The sequence below is a fragment of the Knufia obscura genome (genome assembly GCF_036327395.1).
Source record: "Knufia obscura strain CCFEE 5817 isolate CBS 148926 chromosome Unknown scaffold_22, whole genome shotgun sequence".
Classification (NCBI taxonomy): Eukaryota; Fungi; Ascomycota; class Eurotiomycetes; order Chaetothyriales; family Trichomeriaceae; genus Knufia; species Knufia obscura.
The window spans coordinates 132,007-159,144 of NW_027042708.1; the positions used below are offsets into that span (position 1 = coordinate 132,007).

A 27,138-nucleotide genomic window follows, 5' to 3' on the forward strand; every position below is an offset into this window, starting at 1 on the left:
GGCTCGCAGTCAGATCATCCAGCCCTACTCTAGGCCGCGGCGTCCCAACCAACTTCCCTTCGCATACCGGCTGGTCATTTGTGCGCCTTGAGCAGCTCATATAAGTATAGCATAGCGCACGCCGCAAACGAAGAATAGGCAAAGCCTGATGCTGGGCCTCGTATGCTTGTCTAGGATCCGGAGGTCGTTGCCTTCAGATCCTGTTCTGAAGTCGGGCAACGAGGTCTGTGCTGCCCCCCGTTCTGCCTCGTAACACAGACAAAACAATAAAGTTGCGGAGGTTCTGACCAGTCGTGCTGCAGCCTCTGGGGGCTGCCAACGCTCATTCGCTACTTCTAAACACAACTGCATTTATCCTTCCAATCTTCCGTGTGTCATTTTCTAGCGCTGAGTACACCTCACATGTGCATGATACCAGGTGCATCGCGTATTCTATCTATCACATCTGATCAAAGGTTCCGCAGTCCCGCGTCACGGCCCGCAGAGTAATCTGAGGCTGCCTTATTCCTTCATCTATGCCTGCGCTCAGGCCCTCGCGCATTCGACCAGTGTCAAATGGGCAGACCACACCTCATTGGTAGCATTGCAGTTGGGCTGCAAAGCACTCTTATAAAGTTTCCTCGTCCTGCAGCGCCTCTCTCCATCCTTCGAGTGACGATGCAATGCAGCAGTGCCATCAAATTGCGTGTGCACCAGCAATATTTTCTATGTCTGTGAGCTTCCGCTCACGTTCGGAGATTTCATCGGTGGCTTCTCATAACCAGAGACCTCGTCTCCCCACGTGTTTGGCCCACGCAGAAGAAGAAGCAACTCCGATCTGACACGACAATGCACCGTCATCGTGCTTCGACCGTCTTGCGCACGGTCACCACCATCGAGGCCAGCTGACGACGAATCTCTGCCACTATCGAGGCTGCGCCAGTTGACGCAGTTGCGGCTGAGCACAATCTCCACGCCATCAACGGCATGCTCGAAAGCGAGCATGGCTCGCCGACAAGAACGGCGTTATGAGTAGCACGATACGAGCATCAACGCACGGCCATTTTACTTCCGATATCGCATCGGTCCTTGTACTGTCCAGTGAGTACCGGGTCACTTGATCTGCCGATTCTATAGATATGCACAGCGACCCAATCTCCAACGAACCACATATCGGATCCTCAAAAACTGAATCCTAACCTCGATCGACTCAGCTAATGATGCAACTAAGCATCTCGGCGCGAACCAGACGCACGATTACACATTGGTAAGCATGCTACGTGTTCATGCGCTCGTTGGCTTCTATTCCTTTTCTATCGCTTATGCATGCACGAGTATGCAGCGACATCCCCGGACGCAACTGAGAAAAGTACCATGTCAACCACAACGGCGCTCTAGGCATCCAATGAGCATTCGAATCATCGACGACCACCCGCAGACGGCACCAAGTTGACGCGATGTTTCAAAGCTCCCCAAGCATCCGGTGCCCGCAAAAGTTGTGCAACAACGTACCGAAGCCGCTTCACACCTTCGGCGCGCTCACCGTATGTAGGCTGTTCGTCTATGCGCGGACCCACGTCTCATACTCGGACCTTGATCTCATCGATATACTCCAGTGAAACAAAGCCGACGACGCCCACGGCAATAACGACCGTGAATCATTTCTCTAGGGATGCTGCCTATGGAAGCTCCGGCATGAACTGCACCTGGCAGAGTGCCTCTGCGCCATACCACATCCACCCGCTCGCTTATGGGTCGAAGCTCGAACCCTAACTCCCTCCTTGATGTATCAACAACGTGTAACACTCACAAATTAATTCAGCATGGACGATCCTACCACACGAACCATAGCCAGAATCAGAGTCACATCCAATATGACGTCGTAGTCACATGTAGCAGACGAAACAACAATAGCCACGGACATGAAGCTAATCACCCTTATCACAAGGCGCGGATTGTGCCAGCCAGACCTACTCTCGAGACATGGTAGTAGACTCGGACGGCATGAAAGTGGACGCAGCACGCGTTCGACTTCACAGGTAAGCAGATCGATCGATACCTCTTGATAGGGTTTTCAGGAAAGATATGGATGTAAAGTGCAATCGACTTCTTTCTGTCTACCAATCTATTAATCATGTAGTAGCTAAAATATCTCAAATCAGACCCGGACAGCTGATGCCAGTGCTTTCCATATGTTACTCCATCGCTATGCTATGCAGAAACACTTCATCTTCGTAAATCCCAGTACTCCATAGTTCCGTTAGCCATAAGTCATAATCTGAGATAGAAATGTTCCAGCAAACGTCCATGAATTGATCGCCTTTTCCACCAAGTATGGCTGCATTTCTTCAAGATCAAGAAAGCTGACAAGATGTACATTCTGCCATAGCACATACGGATGGCACCGTGTTCCTCGGACTGAATGCAGCGACATTGACGACCAACAATGCTTGGTAGACGATATTTAGCTGGCCGATCTGAGATATCGATCGTCAGGTCGTAGATAAGATAGATAAAATAGAGAACATGGCATAAATGACGTGCTTCACAGTTTACAAGCAAGACCGTTGTGCCCCCAACTTGTTTGGGTGCTGTGCTCGAGCTTGTTCATTCTGTGAGAAGCATGCAAGTCGTCACAGTAGAAGATGATGACCGGCACGAAGAGCGCCAAGCATTCCGAGCTCCTTGATCGACCACAGCTATTGTCTCGGCACGAGGGGGTCTCGTGCACGGCGCCGAGGAATATTGGTCTGCTGGTGTTTGCCTAGCGGGGAGGAAAAGGCTCCTAGGATTGATTGCGCTCGTCGATCCGGCTGCTGTTCGTGCATGTAGACGAGTCTGCCCCGTACTGTCTATCATCCGGAGAGCTCTTTGCCCAATTCGTAGATGTTTCAACCACTCGTATTCTCAGTATTCTTATCATCGATCTCATCTCGCTCCATCCTCAAAACGCTAGGACTCGGACTTGGAGGTCGAACACTTCTCGGTCGTCCATAATCTTCTGATCGAAATCTCGTTCGTATAGCTTGATCGCACTGTAGCTCATCGTCATATGCTGTCGTAACCCCTTTCATCATGTCTAACCATTCCTCCCCGGCCAAACTGTTTGTGTCCGTGTTCTGGCACATCTGAACGTATTCCCAGTATTCGGGGTACCAGCCTGAGCATTCCCAGCCAATTAGTGCACGGACTCGCCCTGAATCATCGACCAGTATGTTGTTCGGTGTGAGGTTCCCATGCGTGAATTTGAGCACATACGATTGGTCGCTTGTAGGTCGTTTCTCGTGAACCTTCTCGACGCAATCGCCCCGGAACTCTTGCGGCTTGTGTCCTCGTCGAAGGTAGTCATGAAAGGCGTCTAATGTGTAGAACGGTCCGATCTTGCCGGGCCCAAATCTTCTGTCCAGGGCGGCGCCCATGGTCGAGTCTCCGATGACGAAATGCTTCGGAGGGGTCATCTTCCTCAGCTGTTCCATGAAACGTCCCATATCAGATACTATGCGACGCTTCTTGTCCATGCTCAGAGCAGACCAAACACTTTCCAGTGGTTTCCCTGGTATTGCTTCGTACTCGACAACTTTGCCTTCCGGCCGGTTGAAGATTGATATCACCCGGTAAGCTGGTATGGAAGTGTGCTTGTCTATGAGCTGTAGCGCTTGGTATTCCGTGCTCTCGCAGTGTGTCTGTACAATTCGGTTATTCGACATCCGCATCACCTCGTTCCCGCTGTGAGGATCCCTCTCCAGACTTCCGAAGTGCATACGCCACCGCAGCCCATATGGCAGCTCGTCGTATTCAGATTGCGGCTCTTCCATGTTGCCGCGACCGAAGCACCATAAAAATACCATGACGGGTCATTCGATGACGTTCGCATGCGCAAACACACAACACAGCCAACTTCTTTCTATCTCGTCAAAATGTTCTTCATGCGGGTCCTCTTCAAGCTGTGCTCATCTAATGTTTGTAATTCTGATCTTGTCCGAGTCTTGGAGTCACGGATGTAACCCTCCAGCAACCGAGGGCCCAAGTCTTTTGTAAGAGCCCAAGACGGTCGGTTATGTGACAAAAGTCTTGTCGCATTCCTCACTTTCCTGTTTTCTGTTGCTTGCGCCTCTTGTCGTCGGTCAATCAAGCGTCACCTTCCGGTCGTTGACACGAATCGGCGGAGAATGCCAACAGGAAGTGACAGGTAGCGGACGATGACCGAGGCAGAAGATGCATTCTATGTCTGTAAGATTTCGGTGGGTATGAGGTGTTAGAGTCTGCGGCGGTGTATTGCGGTGAGGAGTGAGGTCAAGGTAGTTGTATTTGAGATTAGATCATGCAGTAAGAAAGCACGGTCCTTTGCCTAGTTACTGAGGAAAGAGCTGTTCAAGTGCATCAGTCAGTCGGCCTTTTGGGGTATTTTAGTGTTATGCAAGGTGCTGCAAGGGCTGCAAGGTTGAAGCCGACCCGCGACGAGTCGGATAACCACTGTCACGTGTAGCGGTCAAGGGGGGCGGGGTATCATCCGACAGAGTCGCTCAACCCAGGGCGTCGTCTCTGATCTTCCATATGTATATTCATTAATTACTGGGAAGAATCAAGTAGGAGGAAAAGAGAGCGCAGATCAGAGAATTTCTTCTTTTGGACAAACACGAATTCGCTAGGTGAAAATAAATTTTATGCAACTCTTTTGGGTATAAACTACAGATCTTCACTTTGATCTACGATCTTATCGAGGCTCAGACTTCCACAGTCTGGGAGCTTCGTCAATGACTCGGCAGCCAAGGCGAAGATCCAGCTTTGTTCCGATGATGTCCTCCCCAGAGCGCGTAGTGCATTCCTTACACCTTCGCTTGGCTAATCTTGTTATCTTCTGAGCTCGAGCTGTCTCCTTGACTGCTCTTTCGCGGATCGCTTGCTGAGTGGTGCTTGATATTATTCCACTCCTCCTCGTCAGCCTTGGCATCGACGGTGTTGGCAGTGATGTCAATAGCTTCGTCCTCGATTTCCTCTTCTAGGAACAAATTGAGGAATAACGCCAAGAACGCTGTGACCGCGAATCCTGACTCCAAAACAAGCTCGATGGCGTCCATGAAGCCAATCAGAGCTCGATTGGGACCTTCGTAAGTGAACACGTAACTGAACCACGTAGGCACCAACGTTGCTCCATAACCCACACATAATGCCGCAGTGAGGATGAAACGGTTTCGTCGTGTGAATGGCACCGTCGAGATGATGCGAATACCTGACACTGCGACAGCTGCGAAGAGGAAGGTTGTCATACCACCCAATACAGGGCTTGGGATCGCCACCAATGCAGCAGCGAACTTCGCAAAGATACCAGCCACGATCAAGAAGAAGCAGGCACAGTAGCCAACCTTCCTGTTTGCACATCTGGTCAAGGCGATAACTCCGTTGTTTTGAGCGAACGTCGACATCGGCGTGATGGTGGCCAGGCAGGCAAGCATGCCATTGAAACCGTCGGCCAAGACACCGCCCTGGATCCGGGAGTCGAACAATCTGCCCTCGACCTCTAGTCTCGAGACATCGCAGGTAGCAGTGATATCGCCGATGGCTTCCATCATCAGCACGAGATATACCGCTATGAACGGCAGTATCATCGGCGGGTAGACGGTCAATGGGAAGGTTTGCACCCAGATGAATGAAGCGACTGGCGCAGCGTTGATTCCAGAGTCGGAGAAGTATCCGCAGGCAGCAGCAACAATACAGCCGACCAGGAGACCAATGACCACAGCGCAAGACTTCATGATTGGTGCCCCGAAGCGTTCAGTGAGGATAATCGTCACAAATACGAGGAACCCGAGCCCGATGAACTGAGCTGAACCCCAAGGGGCCGCCATCGGTGCATTGTTGCTAGGGCAGAGTTGGTAAGGACCAGTGGTGGGACGCGAGGAACAGCTGCCGTTCGATCCTGCCCAGTTCTGGAATCCACTAGCGATGAGCTTCACACCAATAAGCATGACTGTTGGCCCAGTGACCAGAGGTGGGAAGACTTTCTTCAGCACTTTAGCTGGTGCGAATGATAGACCAATTTCGAGCAGCGCGCAGAGGGCCCCCGTTCCAAGAACAGCGCCATAGCCTCGAGGACAAGCCAATTTAGTGCCGTCGGCATCGGTTGGGCAGTAGCCATTGGCGTACATCTGCGCAAATGCGCCCTGCGCGACAGGAATCGTAGCGAAAGACGTTCCAACCACGGAGATCAAACCGGTACCGACGTAATACCGGGTCTTGTAGATGTGAAAGCGCGTGATCTGGATGCTGGAAAGGATGCCGCACACGATGAGTGATGTAGAGACAAGGTAGGAAGATGTGGCGCCTCCGAGGTTTGCCCCACCCGTGCCGGCCAGGATGATCGGTGGCGAGATGATACCAGCAAGCATAGCCAGGGCATGCTGAAAGCCCAAGAGCAAACTGAGGAGCAAAGGCATCTTGTCGTGCAGCCCGAAGAATGGTGCTGCTCGTCGCGTTTTCTTCATGAAGGGGAGGTTTGGCCTGAAGAGGAAAGCATAGTCGTACTCTCCGACGAGGCCATCTCTCGTTGTCAACGATTTGATGATCCTTCCTGGCCTTTCTTTCAGTCTGTCCATGAATGGTCGCCTCGGCGCGCCCATGTCAGGACCAATCTGATCCGGGTCGAGTTGATTGCCGCCCATAGTGCTGATTTGTGTCAAGCCCTGGTGCTTCTTCAATGCAAACGAGGCTCGGCGGAAATTTCAACTGTAATCACTTTCAAGCTCGTTGTGTCAGCTTGAATGAGGTGAGCCGCAGGTTATTGTGTGGTTCTTGCCCTGTTCGTTGGAAGGGAAAAGAGTGTGTTCCAAGTTGAGCACGCGATCACTGATATATCATTTCTTACCTCTGATACCGTCGCCTGCAATTGCAAAAATTTCACGATGGTGAATCAAACTGATAAGCCAGGCTCTGAAAAGGCAATGACCGTCACCGCGGCTTGTGGCAGCAAATCACACAGATTCGATCACTTCAGTCGGCAGGTCCCAGCCGTTTGGAGAGCTCTTGCCAGGTCCGAATGGGGTTAAGAGTGTCGGCAAGGACAGTCTTGGGACCTTGTGTGTTCGTGGAAGGCGCCTGTGAAGCGTGGGAAAAGTTATGAGATCGATCTGGGTCTTCTGATGTGTTCATAGCAGGGAGATAAGAGACCAAAGGTAAGCGAATCACGTTTGTCGCAACGGCGTACTGTGATTCGTGATGTAGATAGGAAGTGGGCTATCGAAGGCCAGAGTATTGGTCCGCCAGTCTCCCTTGTCGACGCTCCAGGTTCGACTAACTCATTTCGGGCTTAGCTTGAAGCATAATTTTCATGCATGCACTCGGCTTGAAAAGTAATACTGGAGCTGCAAAAGGAACCGGAGGGCTCCGACCATCAATATCAAAAGAGAGCCTCATCGCAAGTTCATCGTCCCAAACGTTTCAAAGCGGGCATCAACTATGCCGGCGCTACCTTGCTGTGAGGCTCACCTGCGAAGCTCGAGGCAGGTCAGAAACCATGGCTGGCTGAACATCTACCAACGACGTAGAAAGAAGATCGCGCAAGGAAACACGATTGCGCAGGTGGTGTGTTGCCTGTCGTGCTTTGCCTGCCTTGTCACGTCGACAACTACAGCGTATCCCGAAACACAACATCATGCGGGTAAAGAATATTCCCAAGCAGGTCGCCACCTCAGGAGAGGGAATCAACGGTTTTTTGCGTTGCGGCCGGCTCACATTGTGGACTGAATGTTCATGAATGAAAACACCCAGGTCTCTTTATAGACACCCTTCCTTGTGATAGCGATCCTGAAGAGGCGCCTGAGGACGTGACAGCTCCCTAACACAGAGAGCGACGGAGGTGGAGAGCCATTTTGCGAGCTCTGATGAGTGGCGTCAAGCTGTTCGAGCTCTGGCTGACATTGCGGCTTGAGCGAAGATCTGACAATTAAGCCAATGTACTTGAGATATCATTATGAATAGTGAATTCGAAGCAGGAACGAGCGAACTTGTCGTACCACGCGACGATGTGAAATCGCTAGCGTGTCACTTCCGCGCATACGTACTGTAGATCTCACTGACGTATGCTGCACCGTAGCGAATTCGCTTGCTTCCCAGCCAGTTACGTCTACTAACCAACATCCAGATGTTATCCACACTTTTCTCTGCCCAGTATGTCATCCCGTATCTTTCTGCTGCCCGGTACCTTGCGTATGAAAGCAAGCAAGTTCATGGCGGGAGGGATCAATCTTTGCTTTCCATGGTCAAGGCATAGACGCTCAACAATTCTTTAAATACGCAGGAGCAGCAGAACCGCGCTGTTGTGATGTGTCGACCAAATTCCAAATAGCCTCGCGATGATATCTTCACATTCTTTGCAAGCCCAAGCATCACAGGCGTTGAGCCACCTCAAAGCTTCTTTGCAACCTAATTTCTATCGACTCCATCTTGGCTACTTCGTCACTGCTATACTCGTCTCATCAGCTATACTATGGGCTGCAAATACGGACGACTTCCACGTTCGGTATGTCGACGCTCTGTTCCTCTGCTGCTCGGCGATGTGCAATGTTGGACTCAACACAGTCAACCTTGGCAGCCTCAATGCCCTCCAGCAGTCTGTTCTGTTCATTATGATGCTTATGGGTGATTTAAGCTTGGTAACCATTTCTGTGGTTGTTATTCGGCGTCACTACTTCGCAAAGTACATGAAGGAGTTCATACAGCATTCCAAAGCTGGGCGAAGGATAGCGGAAGACGTAGAGAGGAGCGACCACGCATCCACAAGCTCGACTGAATCGACTTCTATGCTACGACCGAGACGGCAACAGCTCTTCCAAAATGGGCAGACGCGACCTTCAGTGAAGAAGCCACCCCTCGGTCACGTTCGCTCCCAACATGCCTCTGGATATGGAGGCTTTCCTACTCCATGGGACAGCGGTCTCTCTCGAAAGCTCTCTAGATATTTACACACGAAGCTTGGCGGTGACCAGACCCCTAAGCATCCATATCTTTCTTCCGAGCCGAAGCTGGATCACAAGGGTCGTTTTCACTCTTTGACTCGTGAGCAAGAGCAAGAAATAGGTGGTGTGGAATATCGTGCTCTCCAGCTTCTTACCTGGCTTTTGCCAGCTTACGCGATGTTCTGGCTTCTCCTTACCATTGTCGTGATGACGCCTTACGTCCTACACACCAATGCAGGCAATGTGATCAGAACATCACAACCAGGCAACCTCAATCCTGCTTGGTGGTCTATCTTTGCCTCCGTTTCGGCCTACACCAACTGTGGTCTCAACCTCCTCAATCAAAACATGATCCCACTCAACAACAACTACCTTATCCTTATCTTCACTGGCATGGTCATCCTCACCGGCAACACACTCTACCCCGTCTTCCTCCGCGGCAGCATCTGGCTCCTTTCAAAGCTCGTACCAAAGGGTTCCGAAACGCACCACACCCTCATGTTCCTCCTGCACCACCCACGACGATGCTACCTCTTTCTCTTCCCAGCCAAGAACACCTACATCCTCCTCCTCACCCAAATCGCCATCAACCTCACGGCCTGGGTCCTCTTCATCCTCCTCAACATAAACTATACCCCAGTCGACCCCTCAATCCCACCCGGCCTCCGCATCTTCCAAGGCCTCTACCAAGCGCACGGCCTCCGCGCCTCAGGTTTCTACATAATCAACATTTCAGACGTCGCCCCAGCCCTCCAATTCTTCTACATGGTCGCAATGTACATCTCCGCCTTCCCAATCATTATGTCCGTGCGCACAACCAACATCTACGAGGAACGCAGCATCGGCCAAGACGACGAGAGCAAATCGCAGGCCGCGCTCAACGATCAAGATAAACGGGAGAAGGCTGATTCAAATCTAAGGCAGCACTTGCAGCGCCAGCTAGCGTACGACCTCTGGTGGATAGTCGGGTGTGTCTGGCTCGTATCGATCATTGAGCGCGATAAACTGGCGCCTTCGCCACCTGCGGCACTTACGGTTCAGGAACCGAGGTCGCTGCCTAGTCCGCACCCGGCATTCAGCAATGGACTCTTCGCCATCTTATTCGAGACTATGTCGGCCTATGGGACTGTTGGACTCTCACTGAGCGTGCCGTACGACGATTACAGTTTTAGTGGCGCGTGGCAGTCCGCATCGAAGCTGATATTGATGATGGTTATGTTACGTGGTCGGCATCGTATTCTGCCGATGGCTATTGATCGTGCTGTGTTGTTACCTGGACAGGGTACGATGGAGGAACTGGATAAGAAGTTTAGGGCCCATGCGGAGACGGAGGGTGAATGGGAGCGGGATGAGGAGGAGATTCGCGAGGAAGAAAGGGGGAGTGATGCTGAGGATGGACAAGCGTCGGCCAAAGGTGGGAAGTCACGCAGTAAGCCGGCGAATTCTGCAAAAGGGAAAGACGAAGATGAGGATGAGTAAGGGGTACCGTGAGGGTATGTTGCGATGCAATGCCGGCCCTACTCAGTTGAACATATTTGACGTCAGCTACAGAGCACGGAGCACTGATTGCACCGGTACCATCACCAGTGCGTTCCTGTCACAAGTGGTCTGTCATGCGTCCCTTCGCATCACCCAACTAATGTATGCTCTTGTGCCTACGCAACAATCAATTAGAAGGGTTCATGCCATTGATCGAAGCAAGGCCGAAGATACCTCAACGACGCTACTGCTCGATACAACCCACATCGTCTCAGCTTGCCCTCGTCGCAAAATTGCCAAAGATCAAGGCTTTACCTATGTCATTCCGGTTCATTGATGCAATGGAGTCCTCAACTGCTAACATGAGGTGAGTCGTCCTGACCACGAGTTCTACAGATAGTCAGTAGCCGGATATTACGTGGGAAAACCAGTACTTACCTTGAATTTCCAGATCACAAACCAGAGGCTCGTCGTCCATGTCAGCGCTGCAACGCCCGGCGGCCGCCGTGTTACGTCTGACCAAGACGCGAAGGCCGACGTTCTTCTTGTAGTCAGTCCAGAGGATGGTCGGATCAGTGCGGAACGCCGGAATTCGAGCAGTAGGACTCTGCTCAATCACTTTGTCTGAAGTTCCACTCTTCTCTGCTTCATATAGTTCATTGCACCTGTCAACCAGCCAATGCCGCCACACCCGTATTGTTCCTTGACCAGGTTCGACTATGTTCACCGTGCTCAAGAATACGCCTCGCCGTGGTCCAAGCCTGACGAGACTCCCGTAGGCGCAGAACTGTCCGAATAGTTCACCTTCATCCAGGTTTATGGTGTGAACAATCTTCTTCGTGCCTCCATCTCCCGAGTTCCTATAGACAGGTGTCGTAGGCGGAGCAGTTTCAGTCCAACCATCGACCTGAGTAGCTCCAGTATCAGTTGGCGCCTGCGCCAGCACTGGTGTCGCGCCAGCTATTCTGCGCATGGGTATTGTGCCTTCGACATCGGGATGCTCCGGTCTGAACCTGCTGTACAGAGCTCCGAGTTTCCCCAGACGACCTGCTACCCCATCACAGTCTTCGTAGAGGGAGCCCTCTCCCTCATGCTGCGACGAAAGTCCATCTGTGCCCAGATACTCGCAGAACAGGTATGGCTTCGTATACCGCCTTGATGGGTGGAAAGCCTCGAGTAGGATCTTGTATTCTGGAGCAGCTGCCGCCAACAGTAGACGGTAATGGAGTATTCGCAGGACAAGGTTGTGCACTTTGGTACAAGTTAGGGTCAAGGGGAGAAGCGACTCGGTCGTGAAGGGTGTAAAAATGTGCACTAGGATCTGTCAAGCAAGATCAGCGCGACAACATTCGCCGGACTGGGCGCGACTACCTCTGTAGGAAGGTCGAGGAGCTGCATCTTCCCTTCAGCCATGGCTGGGGGATGCTGCTCAGGTATCCCGGGCAGAAGGAGGCTGCGGTGAGCAGTGTATGCCTGGTTTGCAGATGCTTCAGTGGCCGGGACGGGCAACTGAGGATGTGCAAGTTCTATCTGCTTCTTGCGACGGAGAGTATGTGGATCGAGCTGGTGTCAGTCTGGCTGAACAGCAGTGAAGCTGCGGCATGAACATTGAAGCCCCATCTCATGCTTGGGAAACGTGAGCCGCGGCGCGTTATGTCATTGCATATACGCCGATAAGGCTTGACTACTCCAGGACTAGAGAGCCCGCTAAGTTATAAGCTTATCCGTGCCTACCAGGCCACTGCGGACAACCGTACACTTGCTGCTTAATCACGACATCGAGCCGTTGCAGCAGTCCATCTTCGCATACCTCAACTGTCTCGGAGAACAATTCATCGACACAATATACTCAAAGCAGCGTATGTGCAGGTCATGAACCATGGACTTCGTAACCAGCATGGTAAGGCGTGGCGACCATCATACGTTGCCACCGCAGAAATCATCCCTTTGTCAAGTTGTGTCTCAGGTAACCCGTCTAGCCATGCTGCCATATGTTCAGACGCTGCCTTCGAATCACAAAGACCTGTCGAGCTCTATTGAGACACTGCCAGCGGAGTATGCCTCGGGTTACTCCTTTGTGCCTCATCTGGTCTTTCCTCGAGCTAGCCGGTACTTTGGTAAGTGTATGAGCACGCACAGGCCGGCGAAGGTATGCTGTTATCTCGCACCATGACTAACATGTTGCTTCATACCATCTGACACACCTCGGAGGAGAAACGTGCCTGTCTCTCGACTTCAGCGTGATACTCAATACAATTGACGAAGTGAGAGGTGTTGTTGGACTGTACGAATCGCCACAATGTCCGCCACCCCGGAGAGAGAAGAACTCAGGTAAGTCGCCAACGTCAACACAGAGAACAGAGCAAGGATCCAAAGCGGTCATGAAGCAACGGGCGGCAGCCTTGACAGTGGTCGATACGAGGCCACAAATGTCGATGCAAGAGCGTTGCGAGGACGAGGTGGTGCTTGTACACGGTTTGTGTCCACCTTACCGGTTTTGGCAGGTCTCTTGCCATGGTAATCACACGTGCATCCAACCTGAGGAACCCCTTATGCGTGTTTGCGGCGTGTGTCAGCGACGCAGAAGAGGGCGATTGACAGGTTAGGGCAAACACCGTCCCCCGTACCGCTCGTTGGGTGGCTCTATCAAGAGCGCCACAGGATATGGTGTCATCGCAGGGATGAGCAAGGCTTTGGTCGTGACTGACGCTCTCATTGCTGCCGTCCAGTCTGCACATCTGTCACGAACTATGATTGTGTTTGATTCATGCAATGGTATCGTGCATTCCGTTCCGTTTTAGGGTCGGTAAGTCATACCAACGAGCCCGCTGCTAACATTACTGACAGTCGAACGGCAACACTGCTCCCCTATGAGTTCGATGAACACAAGCATTAACATGTCCTCGGCGCAAACAGAGATAGAACCATCGAGCACGAGGAGTGCATTATATATACACCGACACCATGGCCGTCTCCTTAGTATGAAACCCACATTCATATATACATTTACCAGAATAAAGCTTGAAGAAGCATATCTGCCCAATCGATCATATACACGGACGGCCATTAGCCAAAACCAGAGACAGCCTGCAATCATGTGTTATACTGTCCTCAAAACCCGCTCACAATGCGTGTTCGGACATACCCTTGATATGGCAATGTGTTGGCGTCAGTGCCAGCTCGCCTCGCGCGAATCAGCTCGTAATGAGGACTGGAATGATCGCTGCCCGACTGGCCCAATGTCGTTGGCATACTTAATGATCCCGGACGCGGCAAATGCCATAGTCGAACCATCTACCAACCCATGTCCTCCGTGTGATGCTATGAAGGCGGGACTTCGCTCACGATGGGAGGCAGTGACAAAAAGCTATGAGGCTGTAAAGGAAAACCTTGAGCTGAGGCAACGTGGGCTGCGGGTTGATCAGGAAACCCTGGCAACCTGGGAACCTGGCTCAGAAGGCCACAAGGTTTTCACCAGTAAAGTCAAAAAGCACGAAATCGGGTTGAAGGAAGCTCAGAAACTCATGACCGCGGCCGCATCGAAGCTCAAGGACGTGAACAACGAACCCGACTCGCCCGCTCTCGGGGTATACGAGAAAATGCAGGAAGCAATCGTTGGCAGTTGCAACCCAGAAGCCAGCAGGGTCTTCTGGTACGGGCCGGTTGCCGAGATAGAGGATACTATGGCAGAAGCAGGCATCATAGATCCTCCTCCCACTGAGTTTCCCCCAGCAGAGGTATTGCAGCGTCACGGGGAAGGCCCGCACGCGATCATTGATTGGAACGCATAGGTGCTCGCGCTATCACGGGCCATAGCTTCGACACACCAGCAGCAGAGTGATAGGTACAACGCCGCGAGCGGTGGGACGACCTGTCGTTTTCCGGTATGTTTGTGACTATAGCAAGGTTGAACTACCGGGCTTCAAGACCTCAAGGCCAGAAGGGCTCGAGGGAATCTCATCGCGAAGCATGAGCTTGACGTTGCTTCGTGTTGGCTGATCGACCATGAAGTTGGACTCACATTCCTTATGCAGAAACCAAACGGAACATATAGTGCCATACTTCGATAGCTAGAATGAAACATCTTGTGCTGCCGAAGTGAATTGCTGTTGATTCGAGTCAAAGGACGCACCGTACTACGGGAAGCTACGTTGCGCGTAAGACGACGCGTTGGATTTTAAGCGCACCCGTACGCTCATAGCACTATCTTCATCTTCATCACTGCGTGCTATTGATTGTATCAAAGGTGATAAGTTCGCCCGGAATCACGAGAAAGAGCTTCTGTCGACTTACCGACTACGTGTAGACAATTTCGGGTATGCCTTCTGCTCATTGAGCCTTGGACGACCATTCATCAGGTACTGTATGGCTAAAGAGAACTACACGAGCAACGGTACCCCCTCGGACTTGTCAAAACAGTGCTCCTCCAAAGCACGGGCGGCTTCAGCATAAGTGGTCTCTTCTCACTTGTGCACCGGCATGATTGCGGCTCCCTGGTCTTCTGACACAAATTCAAGCCACAAGCTATCGCATCGATCGTGCATTGAGGACATTTCCAGCTGGGTCAGAATTTTTGAGAGACTCCGCAACGCCGGCGGTCTGGACATCCTCTCCGAGATGACATGTTTTGAGCGAGTTCGCACAACATCGCTTGTGCTTTTGAGGGACAGGCTTGCTACAGTGTCCCAGTGCTTGGGTCTCATGGCGAAAGGCAACATGTCTAGATTTGAAAGTGGTCTGCGCGGAAAGGCATCTCTGGTCCGAGATATCACGGATGGGCGAAGAGGCAGAAGAAGGTCTGCTCAAATTCGTCAAGGGAAAGGCTCTGGGACGCCCATTGAGCAGGCATTGGAACTTGGCAGATACGTGTTAGGGAACCGAACCAGTACCCGAAGAGTCGTGGTCATCGAGGAAGGAACTGTACGCTGAGTGGGTCATTGTGCAGCTACGCCTTAGGGTCTTAGTCGAGAGTTCCCTGATATTCAACTTTCGAGATATCAGCACTCCTGCTGCTGAGTCACTCGGACCAACTCAGTAGCGGGCCGTGTCCCTCTGACGAACCACGCATTGCACTGAGGATGCATTTGCAACTTTACTTGCCGGAGCAAAGCAGCATAAGTCGCATCTCATCTTCGATTGCGAATATGCATGATATGAGTAACCCGAGACTACTTGCGTTGAGGACGAACGATGCCGTCTGTTCTTGTGTTGCAATCGACCATGCAGCAGAAGCGAACACTCGCTGCATGACATGTTCCGGAGTATGCAGCAGAACAAACGCAAGGAGATATTGCTGCAGACTCGTCCTCTCGTCTCAGGTCATGGTGCCTCCGAGGCTCTCCTTTGCCATCGATATGAAGTCAATCTGTGTACCAGCTGCATGTATTCATGGTTGCGTTGGAAATCCTGCAGAGGCGATGACGCTGGTGTGCGAACAGAATGATAATGCATAGGTCACAGTTTGCGACAGACATGTCCGATGTCCTGTATATAACAGGGCCGTCGAGAGTCCAAAGGCAGTACCTCGCAAAGTCAAGGATTGAAGCAAAGCTAGTATTACATCCATACCACAGCCGAAAGTATCATATATATAAATCCAAGACACAGACGCTTAGTGCAACGTTGATCACGATGTGTTACACCGTTGTGATCGCGCATGGCAGATGCAATGAACACCCACCCGACAAGACGACGGCACAACTTTGTTGGCGCTTGTGTAAGAAGAGAGCCAAGGAGGCCAATACCTATGGTTCATGGGACGAAGTCTGTGAGAGACCTCAGCGCATGGCCAAGGTGGTGCTCACGGATGTGGCCAAAGTTACTGTCAATGCTGAAGATTGTGAGATTTGTGCCCACGTGGACACGGACACCATAGCCCTACAAGATTCTCTCCACGAAAAGAAGGAGGAGCTGAACGAGCTACACCAGCAAAGCGAAGATCTGAAGGAGGACATGGAAGAGTTACGTGGCTCCCGACTCAAGAAAGCAGAAAACGACTTGAATGCAATCCAAACAAGCGCCAAGGAAATGCAGGGAAGCATCGACGTACTCAAGAACCGCATCCGCGACAAAGAGGAAGATTTGAGAACCAAACATCTGCTAGCCACCGCAGAGGAAGCTGATACAGAGCCTGACTCCAACGAACTTCCAATTTACTTGAGAGCTCTAGTCAGCGACAGAGAGAGATGGGAACGATCTTTTCACAAAGACTGCCCAGAGCGTTTCCCAAAGAAGGACAGTGAAGCATGGAAGCAGCTCGATGGGGACGGCATACTTCCTGCCGGTGTCAAACTCCCCGAAAATCCGTTCCCCTTTTCTGATTACCTGTCTTCTCGGGAGGGAGGCGGAGCAGCAGACCGGGGAAGAAGCCCAGAGAGAGAAGGCAGCCCGGAGAGAGAAAGCAGCCCAGAGAGGGCTGAGTGGGGAAATCAACCAGGAGACCGAAGGGGATATGTCTTCCCTGACGATTCCAGTGACGATGAAGAAGAGGAGTAAGCGGTAATGCGGTGATGAATAAGAACGGGAGAGGCAAAGACACAGCTCGAACATGGCAGTCGTAATCTGAGATGTTGTGGACCGGTTTCGAGCTTCGGCATCAAGAATGTAGCTTCGCCATGCGGCGTTTTTCATCACGAGCTTAGATAGCTCACGGTAGCTGTGTACAACAACTTTCGTGCTGTATCCTTCCTTGCCTACGCATCATTGAGAGAGTTGTAGGTTGCTTATAAAGCTGTTCAATGAGCCTTGTACATTCAGCTGACATATTGACTGTGCTTTGCTTGACAAGATTCGGAGCCTGAAGTTGAAATGATCGCATTGAGGCGTGTAGCGAAGCACTCACCGACCAGAGAGTCACGTGACTCATGGCCTCAAGGTCCCGCGTGCCGTCTACGGTAGCGTGCAGGTACTCCGGACCGCTGTTCGTGGAGCTTCTTGCACAACTGCGACTTCCACTTACCACAACTTGCATTGTGCAAGAGCGCTTGCATTAATCGTCGTAACAATTCAGCTCGGCTATATTATCGCAACCCTGAGCTTCGTCGTCTGCAGTAGTGAATCCTGTTCGCTCGGCGCGTTTGAGCTGCAGATGCTGACCTCGGCTTCGGGCCGGAACACGGGTTTGAGGTAAATTTGGAGAGCGATGTGCTTGTATCGAGTTTTGGGTGGATGGAAGTCGTATGTATATTTGGACTCGTGTCAGGCCGCCTATATTCATGTTCTTGGCGTCGTTCCTCTGGTGAGTCCCTGCAGACCGGTCATCCTCGTGCAATACCAATGTGGAACCTTACCGAAACATCCTTGTCAGTTGCGGAGGAACAGGATCTAGACGGGCCTCACGCATGCCTTGGCGCAGCTGTGAGACTATTCCTTCAAGAAGTGACAAATCATCGATTGATGTGAGCATGGCTCGCACCTAGCTGAGCCAATGGCAAGACTGCAAACTACAAGGTACTCACTGGGCGTCAATCCTGATACGAGACAGAGACCATCTGGCCAAAGCCCTAAGCACTGAGGTTGGTGTTATAAGATGGCGCTGGGCCTCCACCATACAGAAGTTGCCTACTGACCTTCGAACATATACCAATACAAGGAATTGACCGATTACAGAAATGGCCACGAACGGTACGAACGGCGCCAATGGCGTCCACAAGCACTCCAACATTATTGCAGCGGCAGAGTTCGCCTTACAGGAGTATGACTATCTGATACTCGGCGGTGGTACAGCAGGCCTGGCTATTGCTGCACGACTGTCCGAAAATCCAGATGTGAGTGTCGGCGTTATCGAAGCAGGCAAGAACAAGCTTGATGATCCCCTCGTCGACACACCTGCGGCATTCCTCCAGATGTTCGGCAATGAGGAGTACGACTGGAAGTACATGACCACTCCCCAGGTCGGAGCCGGTGGTAAGAAGGAGCACCACATGGTCCGTGGTAAGATGCTGGGTGGCTCGTCTGGCATCAATTATATGATGTGAGTGTGTTTTATGTAATGCTAGAACAGAAATCTAACCATGGTAGGTACGTCCGCGGCTCTGACGCCGACTACGATGACTGGGCCTCTATTGTCGACGACGATTCCTGGTCATCCAAAAGCATGAAGCAGTACCAACGTAAGCATCAGATACTGGAGCCGATCGATGAGAAGGTCACAGACCGATCCACCATGCCTTTCGTTGGCGAGAACCACGGCACAAGTGGTCCAGTTCGCACTAGCTTCAATCCGTGGAAGCTTGACATTGAGGATGATGTTGTCAAGGCGGCAGACAAGGTCGTTGGGTACACCAAAAAGCCTCTAGACCCATGGAGCGGCGACCATAATGGCTTCTATCACACACTTGCCTCCATTAGCAGAAGCGGTGACAGTAAGGGGAGACGAAGTTACGGAGCTAGAGGCTACTTCGAACAGAACGCCAGTCGTCGCAACCTGAAAGCCACGACAGAAGCATTGGTCACCAAGATTACACTCGATGGTGACAAAGCAACGGGCGCAACCTACAAGCATGATGGCCAAGAATACACCGTCAAGGCCACACGTGAGGTCATCGTCTGCGGCGGCACCGTGGCTTCGCCACAGATGCTCGAGCTATCAGGCATCGGTAACCCAGATATCCTCTCCAAAGCGGGCATTGAATGCAAGATCGAGAACAGAGCCATCGGTGAGAACCTCCAAGACCATGTCGTGGTTGGGCTTGTGGCAGAGACCAAAGAAGGCATCGACACCCTCGACTCCATTGCACGTCCAGAAGTCATGCAAGGTGCCATGAAAGCGTATGGCGAGGACGCCAGCGGTCCGCTCTCCTGCACAAGCACAGTGCAAGGTTTCTTGCCCTTCAACAAGTTCGCCACCGGGACCGAGGTCAAGGATACCATTGCATCAATCGAGTCCATCGAAGACCAGACACCCTTTGCGAAGAAACAACGCGACACAGTCGTTGCACACCTGAAGGACCCCAATTCCGCAAACCTTCAGCTAGTGCTTGTTTGTGCGACAGCATCCCTAGCTGAGTCGCAAGAGGACCAATCGAAGCTTTTCCCTCCGCTCAGTGATCCCAATGATGCAAACGGAATCACACTTGCTGGCTGCCTGCAATACCCAGTCTCCCGTGGAAGCGTACACATTCGATCGTCCAATCCAGAAGATCAACCAGCCATTGATCCAGCCTGGCTTACCCATGAAGCTGACGTCAATGTGCTCGCTGCGATGATGAAGATGCTTGACCAGACTGTGAAGACTGAACCACTCGCGTCGAAGCTCGCCAAACGTGTTACGCCCGAGCCAAGCCTCGATCTGACCAAGACGGAGGATTGCAAGAAAGCCGTGCTGAACTGGTACATGTCAGAATATCACCCTTGTGGTTCCGTGGCAATGGGCGATGCATTGGACAGCAGGCTGAAGGTGAAAGGCGTTAAGAATCTGAGAGTAGCGGATGCCAGTGTGTTCCCTGGGAACGTAAGTGGGAACATTGTGAGTAGTGTCTACATGGTAGCCGAGAAAGCTGCCGACCTCATCAAGGAGGATTGGGATTATGGTGCCCTGAAGACACAGTAAGTCCGATGTCAGTAGACCTCGTGCGATGGGCCAGTTGGCGCAATAGATGCATGCCAGGTTTGAGCACGTACGAGCGCCCTCAATTCCTGCTAAGAAGGTCTTCCATGAAGGTGTGGACTTGTATCCTTCCGGGTGACACCACGTTCAGTCTCGATGTCTTGAGTGCTTGATAAGCTTGCGCTATGCTCAGCGTCATTTGTGAGCGTCTGTGTTTGCTTGCCGGTTAGCGCGTCAGCGTACTTCGCCTTCAGCTGGAGGGTCCTAGCTAGCCATTCTTGGGAGAAGGAGATGCCAGATGCTTTATCTGTGGTTGTGCGCGTGAAAACACAGCAAAGTACAAAGTATGTAATCTGCGCGTCGAGAACCCGTGAAGAGGAACTTCAAAAGACTGCTCGTTGCAGCCTGGAACTCAGGCTGGCTGCTATTATGGGGCACTGTGGTTACTCTTGTGGTCGCCGGACCCCACCGTATGGCCCGTGCTCAGTGATTGTTTGCCTCACCGTATTCGAGCTTCGCTAATGCCACCCATCTTCATCTCCTTCCTGCTCCTGACTATGTTCGATCGTTACCCCACCTCCGGGTGGACGACCAAAGTGGCCGCATCAGTGGTCAAGGTCGAAAGATTCCACCGTAGCGTTAAGGGCTCTCATGGGCCTCGACACCCTACACTCGCGCCCGGACTATTGCTTTGCGGCCTGCCCTTTATCGTGATATTCATTATTCTTGCTCGCTCTTGGCATTAGATGAATTAGAGGAAGGTCCTGCGAAATACCTAAAGGATATTTACTGGCCAATAAGAAGATACGAGCTATCTTCCCGGCGAGGCTGGCTGATACCCTACCACTTAACGCGTTGTCTAACGCGTTATCCAGCTTCCCGTAGTACGGTACGTTCCTTAAACTTGTTCCACCAGCAATTATTCGCAGAACCTTCCCATAATTTATCTTATGCCAAGAGCGAGCAAGAATAATGAATATCACGATAGGCGCGTCGCGTCCAACGAAGCATAAGCATTAATTCGGTCAATTTGGTTGTCCACCCGGAGCCCACATGTTCACTTGGTGTTCGACTTCCCACAGGATATTGCTATTACTCAGCAGGCGAAAGGCGTCTTCGCACACCCAGGCATAACTTTACACAAGCATTCTTTGGCACGTGAGTCGAGTACAAGTCGCGCCCTGCGACGCAAACCTAAACATGGTCTTCAGATCGCCAATACTAACTGAGCTTTCTTCACGGGCTCAAGATACGACAACCTAACATTCTTTACATCTGCGCTGTATACTGTGAGGCAAACCATGTTCCGCTCCGGATGTCGAGTAGCAAGGAGTACAGCACACGCTCAACCATTCAGCTTGACGTCACCACCTGTGCGCACAATGAAAACCCTCGGCCTGGTTGGCGGTCTTACCTACCATGCAACCCTTCTCTACTACAAGCAAATTAATGACCGTGTTCAGGAGAGGCTGGGCGGCGGCCACTCCGCCTCCCTTGTCATTCGCTCCTTCGACTTCGCCGACATCATGAAGCACTTCAACGGAGGCGATCATGGAGAGACAGCACGCCAGCTGGTGGAGGCTGCGAAGAATCTCAAGTTATCCGGAGCGGAGGGAATCGCATTGTGCGTCAATACAGGGCACCTGTTCGCTGATCAAATCGAGAAGGAAGTTGGGCTGCCGTTGCTACACATTATCGACTTTGCCGGTCAAGCAATTACAGCGAATGGCCTGTCGAGAGTAGCACTGCTAGGTACAAAGTCAGTCATGGACGGCGACTCCATAGTCGGACGCCTGCAACGCGATTTTGGTGTTGAAGTCCTGCTTCCCGATTCCGAAACCAGGCAGGCCATGGACGACGTTATCTTTGGAGACTTGGCGAGCAGTATTGTCAGTGAGCAGACGAGAAAGTTGTATATCGACACTGTCAACGAGCTGGTGAAGCAAGGAGCACAAGGGGTTATCCTCGCGTGCACAGAGCTGCAGTTTGTGCTCAAGCCTGAAGACGTGGGTGTGCCGCTGTTCGATACTGTTGAGTTACATGCTAGAGGCCTGGCGGAGTGGATGCTCCAGAAATAGTGCGGCGGCGCAGCTCGAACTTCAGCTATCGCGTAACTATCAACGACCTACCGTGTACGGGTGATCGCCTAATCTCACATAGGTTTTCCATGTAATCATTGTGATGCGACCATGGCGAGGAACACCCGGGAAGTGGTTAGCGTAGTAAGATTCGATGTTGTAATTGCATACGATATATCATCCCACACCTAGCGTGAAAGGTGTGTATGGGAAGAAAAGAAGCGCAATCTGACGATCGAAGACGGACCAAGTGTTCAAGTACAAATGCATAGCATGGTCGCGCGTCGCGGCGCGTGTACTTATGGTTGTCTAGTCTAGCCGTAGAACGCTCACTTTTGCGTATCCCAGCTCACCGTAGCGGCCACATGTTGAAGCTGTCTCCGCCCGGACGACCAAAGTGGCCGGTCAATAAGTTTGCAGACTTTGCTTGTCAGGCCCAAACCACCCTAGCTTTTAGGTTCGTTAAGCCCTAAAGACATGCCTAATAGGCCTGCGCTTTAGGCTTCTAAGCCCCAACGAAGCACAAGCATAAAAACGGCAAGTTTGGTTGTCCGGGCGGAGGCTGTGTGCCTTCCGTGTTCTAGCCTTTCCTCACCGTGAACTGTCTCGTAACAAGGATGTTTCGTGATGACCATTCATTGCGTGGCCTCAATTCCATATCCTCGCCACCTTCTCTGCGACCGGCGACTCCTTTTCGCTTCGGATGAAGGTATATTGGTCTTGGAAATGACGTGGTTATTTCTGCTGGATTTTGATCAACCATCGATGGCTGGAAAATCCGTTCTTCGTCGTCGTCGACAGTATGAGTCGAAAAGCCCTTTGAGGCCATCGATGTGAGCACAGGCTGCGGCGTTTTGCTCGATACATCTCCAGTGTGCCTTTGGTAGCTACCAGGGTATCCGGCATATTTGGTTTCCTTCCGTGAAGTATGTGCTTTCCGAGCTGTGCTATACAGCCCTGGCGCTGTGCCGATGATGACAACTATTCCAGTCTCAATTATTCCCCAAAATGCAAGCCAGGTGGAGCTGGGTGTACTGCTTCCTGCCCGAACGCCGATTGAGACTACACGGACAATGGCTGCTGCAATCGCCGCCCAGCCAACACAAAACAGCGCAATGATTCCAGCCTTCCTGACAGCAGACAGTTTCAGGTTCCAGATCAATCCAATAGGCAAAGCCATAATCATTAGATCGCTGATTACATCAACAGCAAAAGCATAATACAGACTGATGATTTGTGCTCGAGAGTCTCGGGCTGTTGCACAACCACCAACGGTGAACCATGCACTGATGCTGCTGCATGATGTGAAATGACTGACCACAGCGCCAATGAATGTCTGAGATAATATGAGCATCATAACACCAGCTATCTTTGATCACTCACGAGTACGCAAAATGCCACCACTCCATACCAGAGATTCCGATACTGCTTGTTCAATCCTATCAGTTTCCGATACAGTGACAACAGAGACCCTTTCACTAGCCACAGTGTGCACCAGAACAGCAAAGTGTTTGCGAAGAAGACTCGGATCTGCTCCATGGCGTCTTCAGCAAGCTCTGCGTACGGTGGAATCTCTCCCGATATGACTTTCGAAACCTTGTAGATTGTTTTCGCAATCTTGATGTACAAGATGGTCTGAACCAAAAAGCACAGAAAAGACAACAAGACGAGTACATCTTCGGCTGCTATGGCTTTCGGGCGTGTGATTCGAATGGCTATCCGTGCGACTGCAAAGCCAGACACAATTCCGATCATTGCATAGCTGGTGTTGAGCAACACATCGAGGCTGATGTAGTTTTGAGCTGCTGTCGATGCCATTGCGAGATTGCGAAAGGACGCTGCTACACAAGCTGGTCATTGTTTGAATTAGTGGAAACAAAAACCACGACCTCGAAAGGGCCACGACAAGTTATCTATCGACAGTGCAGGCGAAAATCCTTGCAGGCTCTGATGCCTGTCTGCAACCTCAGATTTACATCAAATTCACCTCAAGTTCAGGTCCAATTCACCTCAATTCACAATCGGCATGTGAAGACATTAGCGAGGATGAGCCAAAACTACACCTTGTCTCGGAGCGTTTTGCGGAGCAGTCGAGACCTGCGACTAGGTTGAAGGATGAACGATATTACCTCGACCAGGGCTATGTTGGTAGCGTCTGGATTCAACCCAAAACTTGACGCGCACTTGACGTGAACAACAGTGCGACGAGGCATACCTGAATCAAAGCAAATGCTAGAACGACAAACGACGGGCTACTCTGCACATGCGAATCGGTGACCATGCTTTTGGCTGATAGGAGCTACTCTGCTCGTGCTGTCTACTGCAGGAACAGTGTCGACAGCGGACGCTATGGAGACGAGGTCCTTTATCTTCGATGCTTGACCGTCAAAAGCTGCATCATGTCGCATCTTGGTATTGACTACTTGCTTTTGGGTCTGCAACGAACACACGCGATAGTGGAGGCGCTCATTGTTAGCGATCTCGAACAAGCTTTCGGATTGACGGTCCGACCACGCACGACGAACATCATTGTCGTGTATTTTAATGCAGACATTAATGAAGCTTGCTACGCTCATTCCTCTTCGTCTTGCGCCTCGAAATACCTGTCTCTGTTCGCATGCCTTCAGCTATCGCACTAACCGGGACATACTAATACTCCAAGACAATGGCGAATTCATCACAGACCATGGCATACCGAAGAGGAGTTCGCCAGTTTCTCAGTGTTGAGACCCCAGTCGCAAGCTAAGACCCCTGTCATTCTCCGATGTGACTCCAGCCGGGATGTTCTTTTGCTTGTATGCACCGGCGTTTGCGACCCTAGCTCTCCCACAAACGTAATCTGGGAATTCTTCAGCACTCGAATGATAGCTCGCCTGGACGGCATTGGGAGCGAATTCTGGGTTTACAAACACTGCACGATCGCATTGCGGTGATGTCGAGTAGTTGTGAGCTTGCATGTCCCCGTGAGAACGGCGGGGTCACGCCAACATCAAGCCTTCACGTTCGGGCCAAGGCAATACGAGGCTTACCCTGGTCAAAACACGAGGATTGCCACACGCCATCAGTGCCACGCCAATTCACCTTCATCAGCGGCCACCCCTCTCCTGGACTCTGCATAACGCTATGCGTACCTGCATATTGCTGACCAGCATAGCTTCTAACGAAAGACTTATCACCTTTCCATGCGTGACTTGCTCTACCACTCTTCTCAGAACCTGTGACAAGCCAGCCGGGTTGGTGTTACAAAATGAGGCTGAATACACGCTTGTTGGTCGCAGTCACATGTGGCTCCGCGCTGTGTCAAGAGACCTTTGAGCCAACAGACTTCAACATCACAGACGCTCTGCTTGGCTATGGCGTCGATGTCGCAGCTTTGCCACAACTGGCGTCCCTTGTCGAGCGCTCGTCTCTAGCAGGTTGCTCTATTGCCGTAAGTCTACCACAAGCCAAACAAACAAGCATCGCCAGAACGCTGACGTCCTTCATAGTGTGGTTCGCTCGGACTGCTTTTCGGCTCTCAACTGATATCGCGCAACACATCCGCCTACGATCAATTCACAACATCATATTGGTCGCAGCAACAGCAAGAACCAGACCCATACTGCATCTTCAAACCAGCCAAACGCGAGCAAGTCTCCATTCAAGTCCTCATCTCACGGCTCACACAATGCCCCTTTGCCATCAAATCTGGAGGCCACGCCGCATTCGCCGGCGCATCATCGATCGAGGGCGGCATTACCGTGTCGCTCGAGAACTTCAACGAAATCACTCTAGCCACTGATAAGCAGTCCGCCATCATCGGCCCAGGCAACCGTTGGCTCAACGTCTACTCAACCCTCCAAGAATCCGACGTAGTCGTAATCGGCGGCCGCGTTGCGAACATCGGTGTAGGCGGTCTCACCCTCGGCGGCGGAATCTCGTTCTTCTCTAACATCTACGGCTGGGCCTGCGACAACGTCCTCAACTACGAGCTCGTCACTGCCTCCGGGATTATCTTGGACGTCAACGAGCGCTCCCACCCAGATCTCTACTGGGCACTGCGCGGTGGCGGTAACAACTTCGGCATCGTCACCTCCTTCAACATGAAAGCAATTCCTCTGCCAGACGGCCTGATGTGGGGTGGCTCTCGCACCTCCCTCCAAGACAACACAAGCACCACATTCCCCGCCTTAATCAACGCCTTCGTCAACCTCGGCACCGAAGGCGCATTTTCCGATCCCAACGCCGCCCAGATCCTCTCATTCACATCCTACCAGGGCATGAACCTCAGCTCTGCGGCACTACAGTACGCGAAACCCGTTGCTAACCCTCCCATCTTCGACGAGTACCGCGCCATCCCTGCCATCGTGGACACGACCTCAATCCGAACCCTCGCGAATCTGACCAACGAATTCGCGGCCAGCAACCCCGATGGTGTCCGCGAGACATACTGGGCTGCGAGCTATAAGCTCACGGTTGAGATGACGCAGTACGTGACGGATGTGTTCTACGAGGAACTCCCCACCGTCGCTGATGCGGCCGGGATCGTACCAGCCGCGACACTGCAGGTCATCACCGTGCCACAGATCGAAGAGATGCAGAAACGAGGCGGGAATCCGCTGGGGTTAACGCCTGAGGAGGGCCCGCTGTTGCTGTTGAATATGAATGTGCAGTGGAATGACGTTGCTGATGATCAACGGATACTTGACTTCAATAGGCGGGTGATCGAGAGGACTGTTGCGCACTCGAAGGAGATTGGGGCGTATGATGAGTATTTGTATATGAACTATGCGAGTCAGTTTCAGGATGTGATTGGGAGTTATGGGGCGGAGAACAAGGCGAGGTTGGTGGGGATTGCGGAGAAGTATGATACCACTGGGGTGTTTCAGGATTTGGTCCCGGGGGGGTTTAAGTTGGATGGTGCGCCGGCGAGCTCATGATGAGGAGGTGGTCGCAACTGGAGAAGAGGCACTGAAATTCTTGACCATGTGCGTATTAGTTGATCATTGATTCTGCCTGTGCTTTGCTTCTGGTCATGTCCATGGTCATTGACCAGTGGTTCTGCCTTGACCTTTACTTTTGCTTGAGTATCACATGTGTGGCTTCATGGTCTATGTCTATCAGC

The 27,138-nt window shown here is 51.8% G+C and overlaps 10 protein-coding genes across 10 annotated transcripts; 6 read left to right on the forward strand and 4 right to left on the reverse strand.

The window, feature by feature from the left end:
* Positions 1-2,870: 2,870 nt before the first annotated feature.
* Positions 2,871-3,794, reverse strand: PMZ80_010936 (uncharacterized protein; the record flags this gene model as incomplete). Its single annotated transcript, XM_064879324.1, has 1 exon — positions 2,871-3,794. One exon carries the CDS (start codon positions 3,792-3,794, stop codon positions 2,871-2,873), a length of 924 nt encoding a protein of 307 aa, XP_064724907.1.
* Positions 3,795-4,805: 1,011 nt separating this feature from the next.
* PMZ80_010937 (uncharacterized protein) lies at positions 4,806-6,638 on the reverse strand (the record flags this gene model as incomplete). Its single annotated transcript, XM_064879325.1, has 1 exon — positions 4,806-6,638. The coding sequence occupies one exon, from the start codon at positions 6,636-6,638 to the stop codon at positions 4,806-4,808; it is 1,833 nt and encodes a 610-aa protein (XP_064724908.1).
* Positions 6,639-8,327: 1,689 nt separating this feature from the next.
* Positions 8,328-10,409, forward strand: PMZ80_010938 (uncharacterized protein; the record flags this gene model as incomplete). Its single annotated transcript, XM_064879326.1, has 1 exon — positions 8,328-10,409. The coding sequence occupies one exon, from the start codon at positions 8,328-8,330 to the stop codon at positions 10,407-10,409; it is 2,082 nt and encodes a 693-aa protein (XP_064724909.1).
* Positions 10,410-10,680: 271 nt separating this feature from the next.
* On the reverse strand, positions 10,681-11,822 carry PMZ80_010939 (uncharacterized protein; the record flags this gene model as incomplete). Its single annotated transcript, XM_064879327.1, has 3 exons — positions 10,681-10,799; positions 10,848-11,730; positions 11,781-11,822. The coding sequence occupies 3 exons, from the start codon at positions 11,820-11,822 to the stop codon at positions 10,681-10,683; spliced, it is 1,044 nt and encodes a 347-aa protein (XP_064724910.1).
* Positions 11,823-13,648: 1,826 nt separating this feature from the next.
* Positions 13,649-14,200, forward strand: PMZ80_010940 (uncharacterized protein; the record flags this gene model as incomplete). The annotated part of the gene is made up of 1 exon (XM_064879328.1): positions 13,649-14,200. The coding sequence occupies one exon, from the start codon at positions 13,649-13,651 to the stop codon at positions 14,198-14,200; it is 552 nt and encodes a 183-aa protein (XP_064724911.1).
* A 1,626-nt stretch (positions 14,201-15,826) lies between these two features.
* PMZ80_010941 (uncharacterized protein) lies at positions 15,827-16,904 on the forward strand (the record flags this gene model as incomplete). The annotated part of the gene is made up of 2 exons (XM_064879329.1): positions 15,827-15,835; positions 16,017-16,904. 2 exons carry the CDS (start codon positions 15,827-15,829, stop codon positions 16,902-16,904), a joined length of 897 nt encoding a protein of 298 aa, XP_064724912.1.
* Positions 16,905-18,019: 1,115 nt separating this feature from the next.
* On the forward strand, positions 18,020-19,959 carry PMZ80_010942 (uncharacterized protein; the record flags this gene model as incomplete). Its single annotated transcript, XM_064879330.1, has 2 exons — positions 18,020-18,381; positions 18,429-19,959. The coding sequence occupies 2 exons, from the start codon at positions 18,020-18,022 to the stop codon at positions 19,957-19,959; spliced, it is 1,893 nt and encodes a 630-aa protein (XP_064724913.1).
* Positions 19,960-21,271: 1,312 nt separating this feature from the next.
* PMZ80_010943 (uncharacterized protein) lies at positions 21,272-22,034 on the forward strand (the record flags this gene model as incomplete). Its single annotated transcript, XM_064879331.1, is given in 2 exon segments — positions 21,272-21,278; positions 21,295-22,034. 2 exon segments carry the CDS (start codon positions 21,272-21,274, stop codon positions 22,032-22,034), a joined length of 747 nt encoding a protein of 248 aa, XP_064724914.1.
* Positions 22,035-22,614: 580 nt separating this feature from the next.
* Positions 22,615-23,852, reverse strand: PMZ80_010944 (uncharacterized protein; the record flags this gene model as incomplete). Its single annotated transcript, XM_064879332.1, has 2 exons — positions 22,615-23,370; positions 23,418-23,852. 2 exons carry the CDS (start codon positions 23,850-23,852, stop codon positions 22,615-22,617), a joined length of 1,191 nt encoding a protein of 396 aa, XP_064724915.1.
* A 1,429-nt stretch (positions 23,853-25,281) lies between these two features.
* Positions 25,282-26,953, forward strand: PMZ80_010945 (uncharacterized protein; the record flags this gene model as incomplete). The annotated part of the gene is made up of 2 exons (XM_064879333.1): positions 25,282-25,464; positions 25,523-26,953. The coding sequence occupies 2 exons, from the start codon at positions 25,282-25,284 to the stop codon at positions 26,951-26,953; spliced, it is 1,614 nt and encodes a 537-aa protein (XP_064724916.1).
* Between the last annotated feature and the right edge of the window lie 185 nt (positions 26,954-27,138).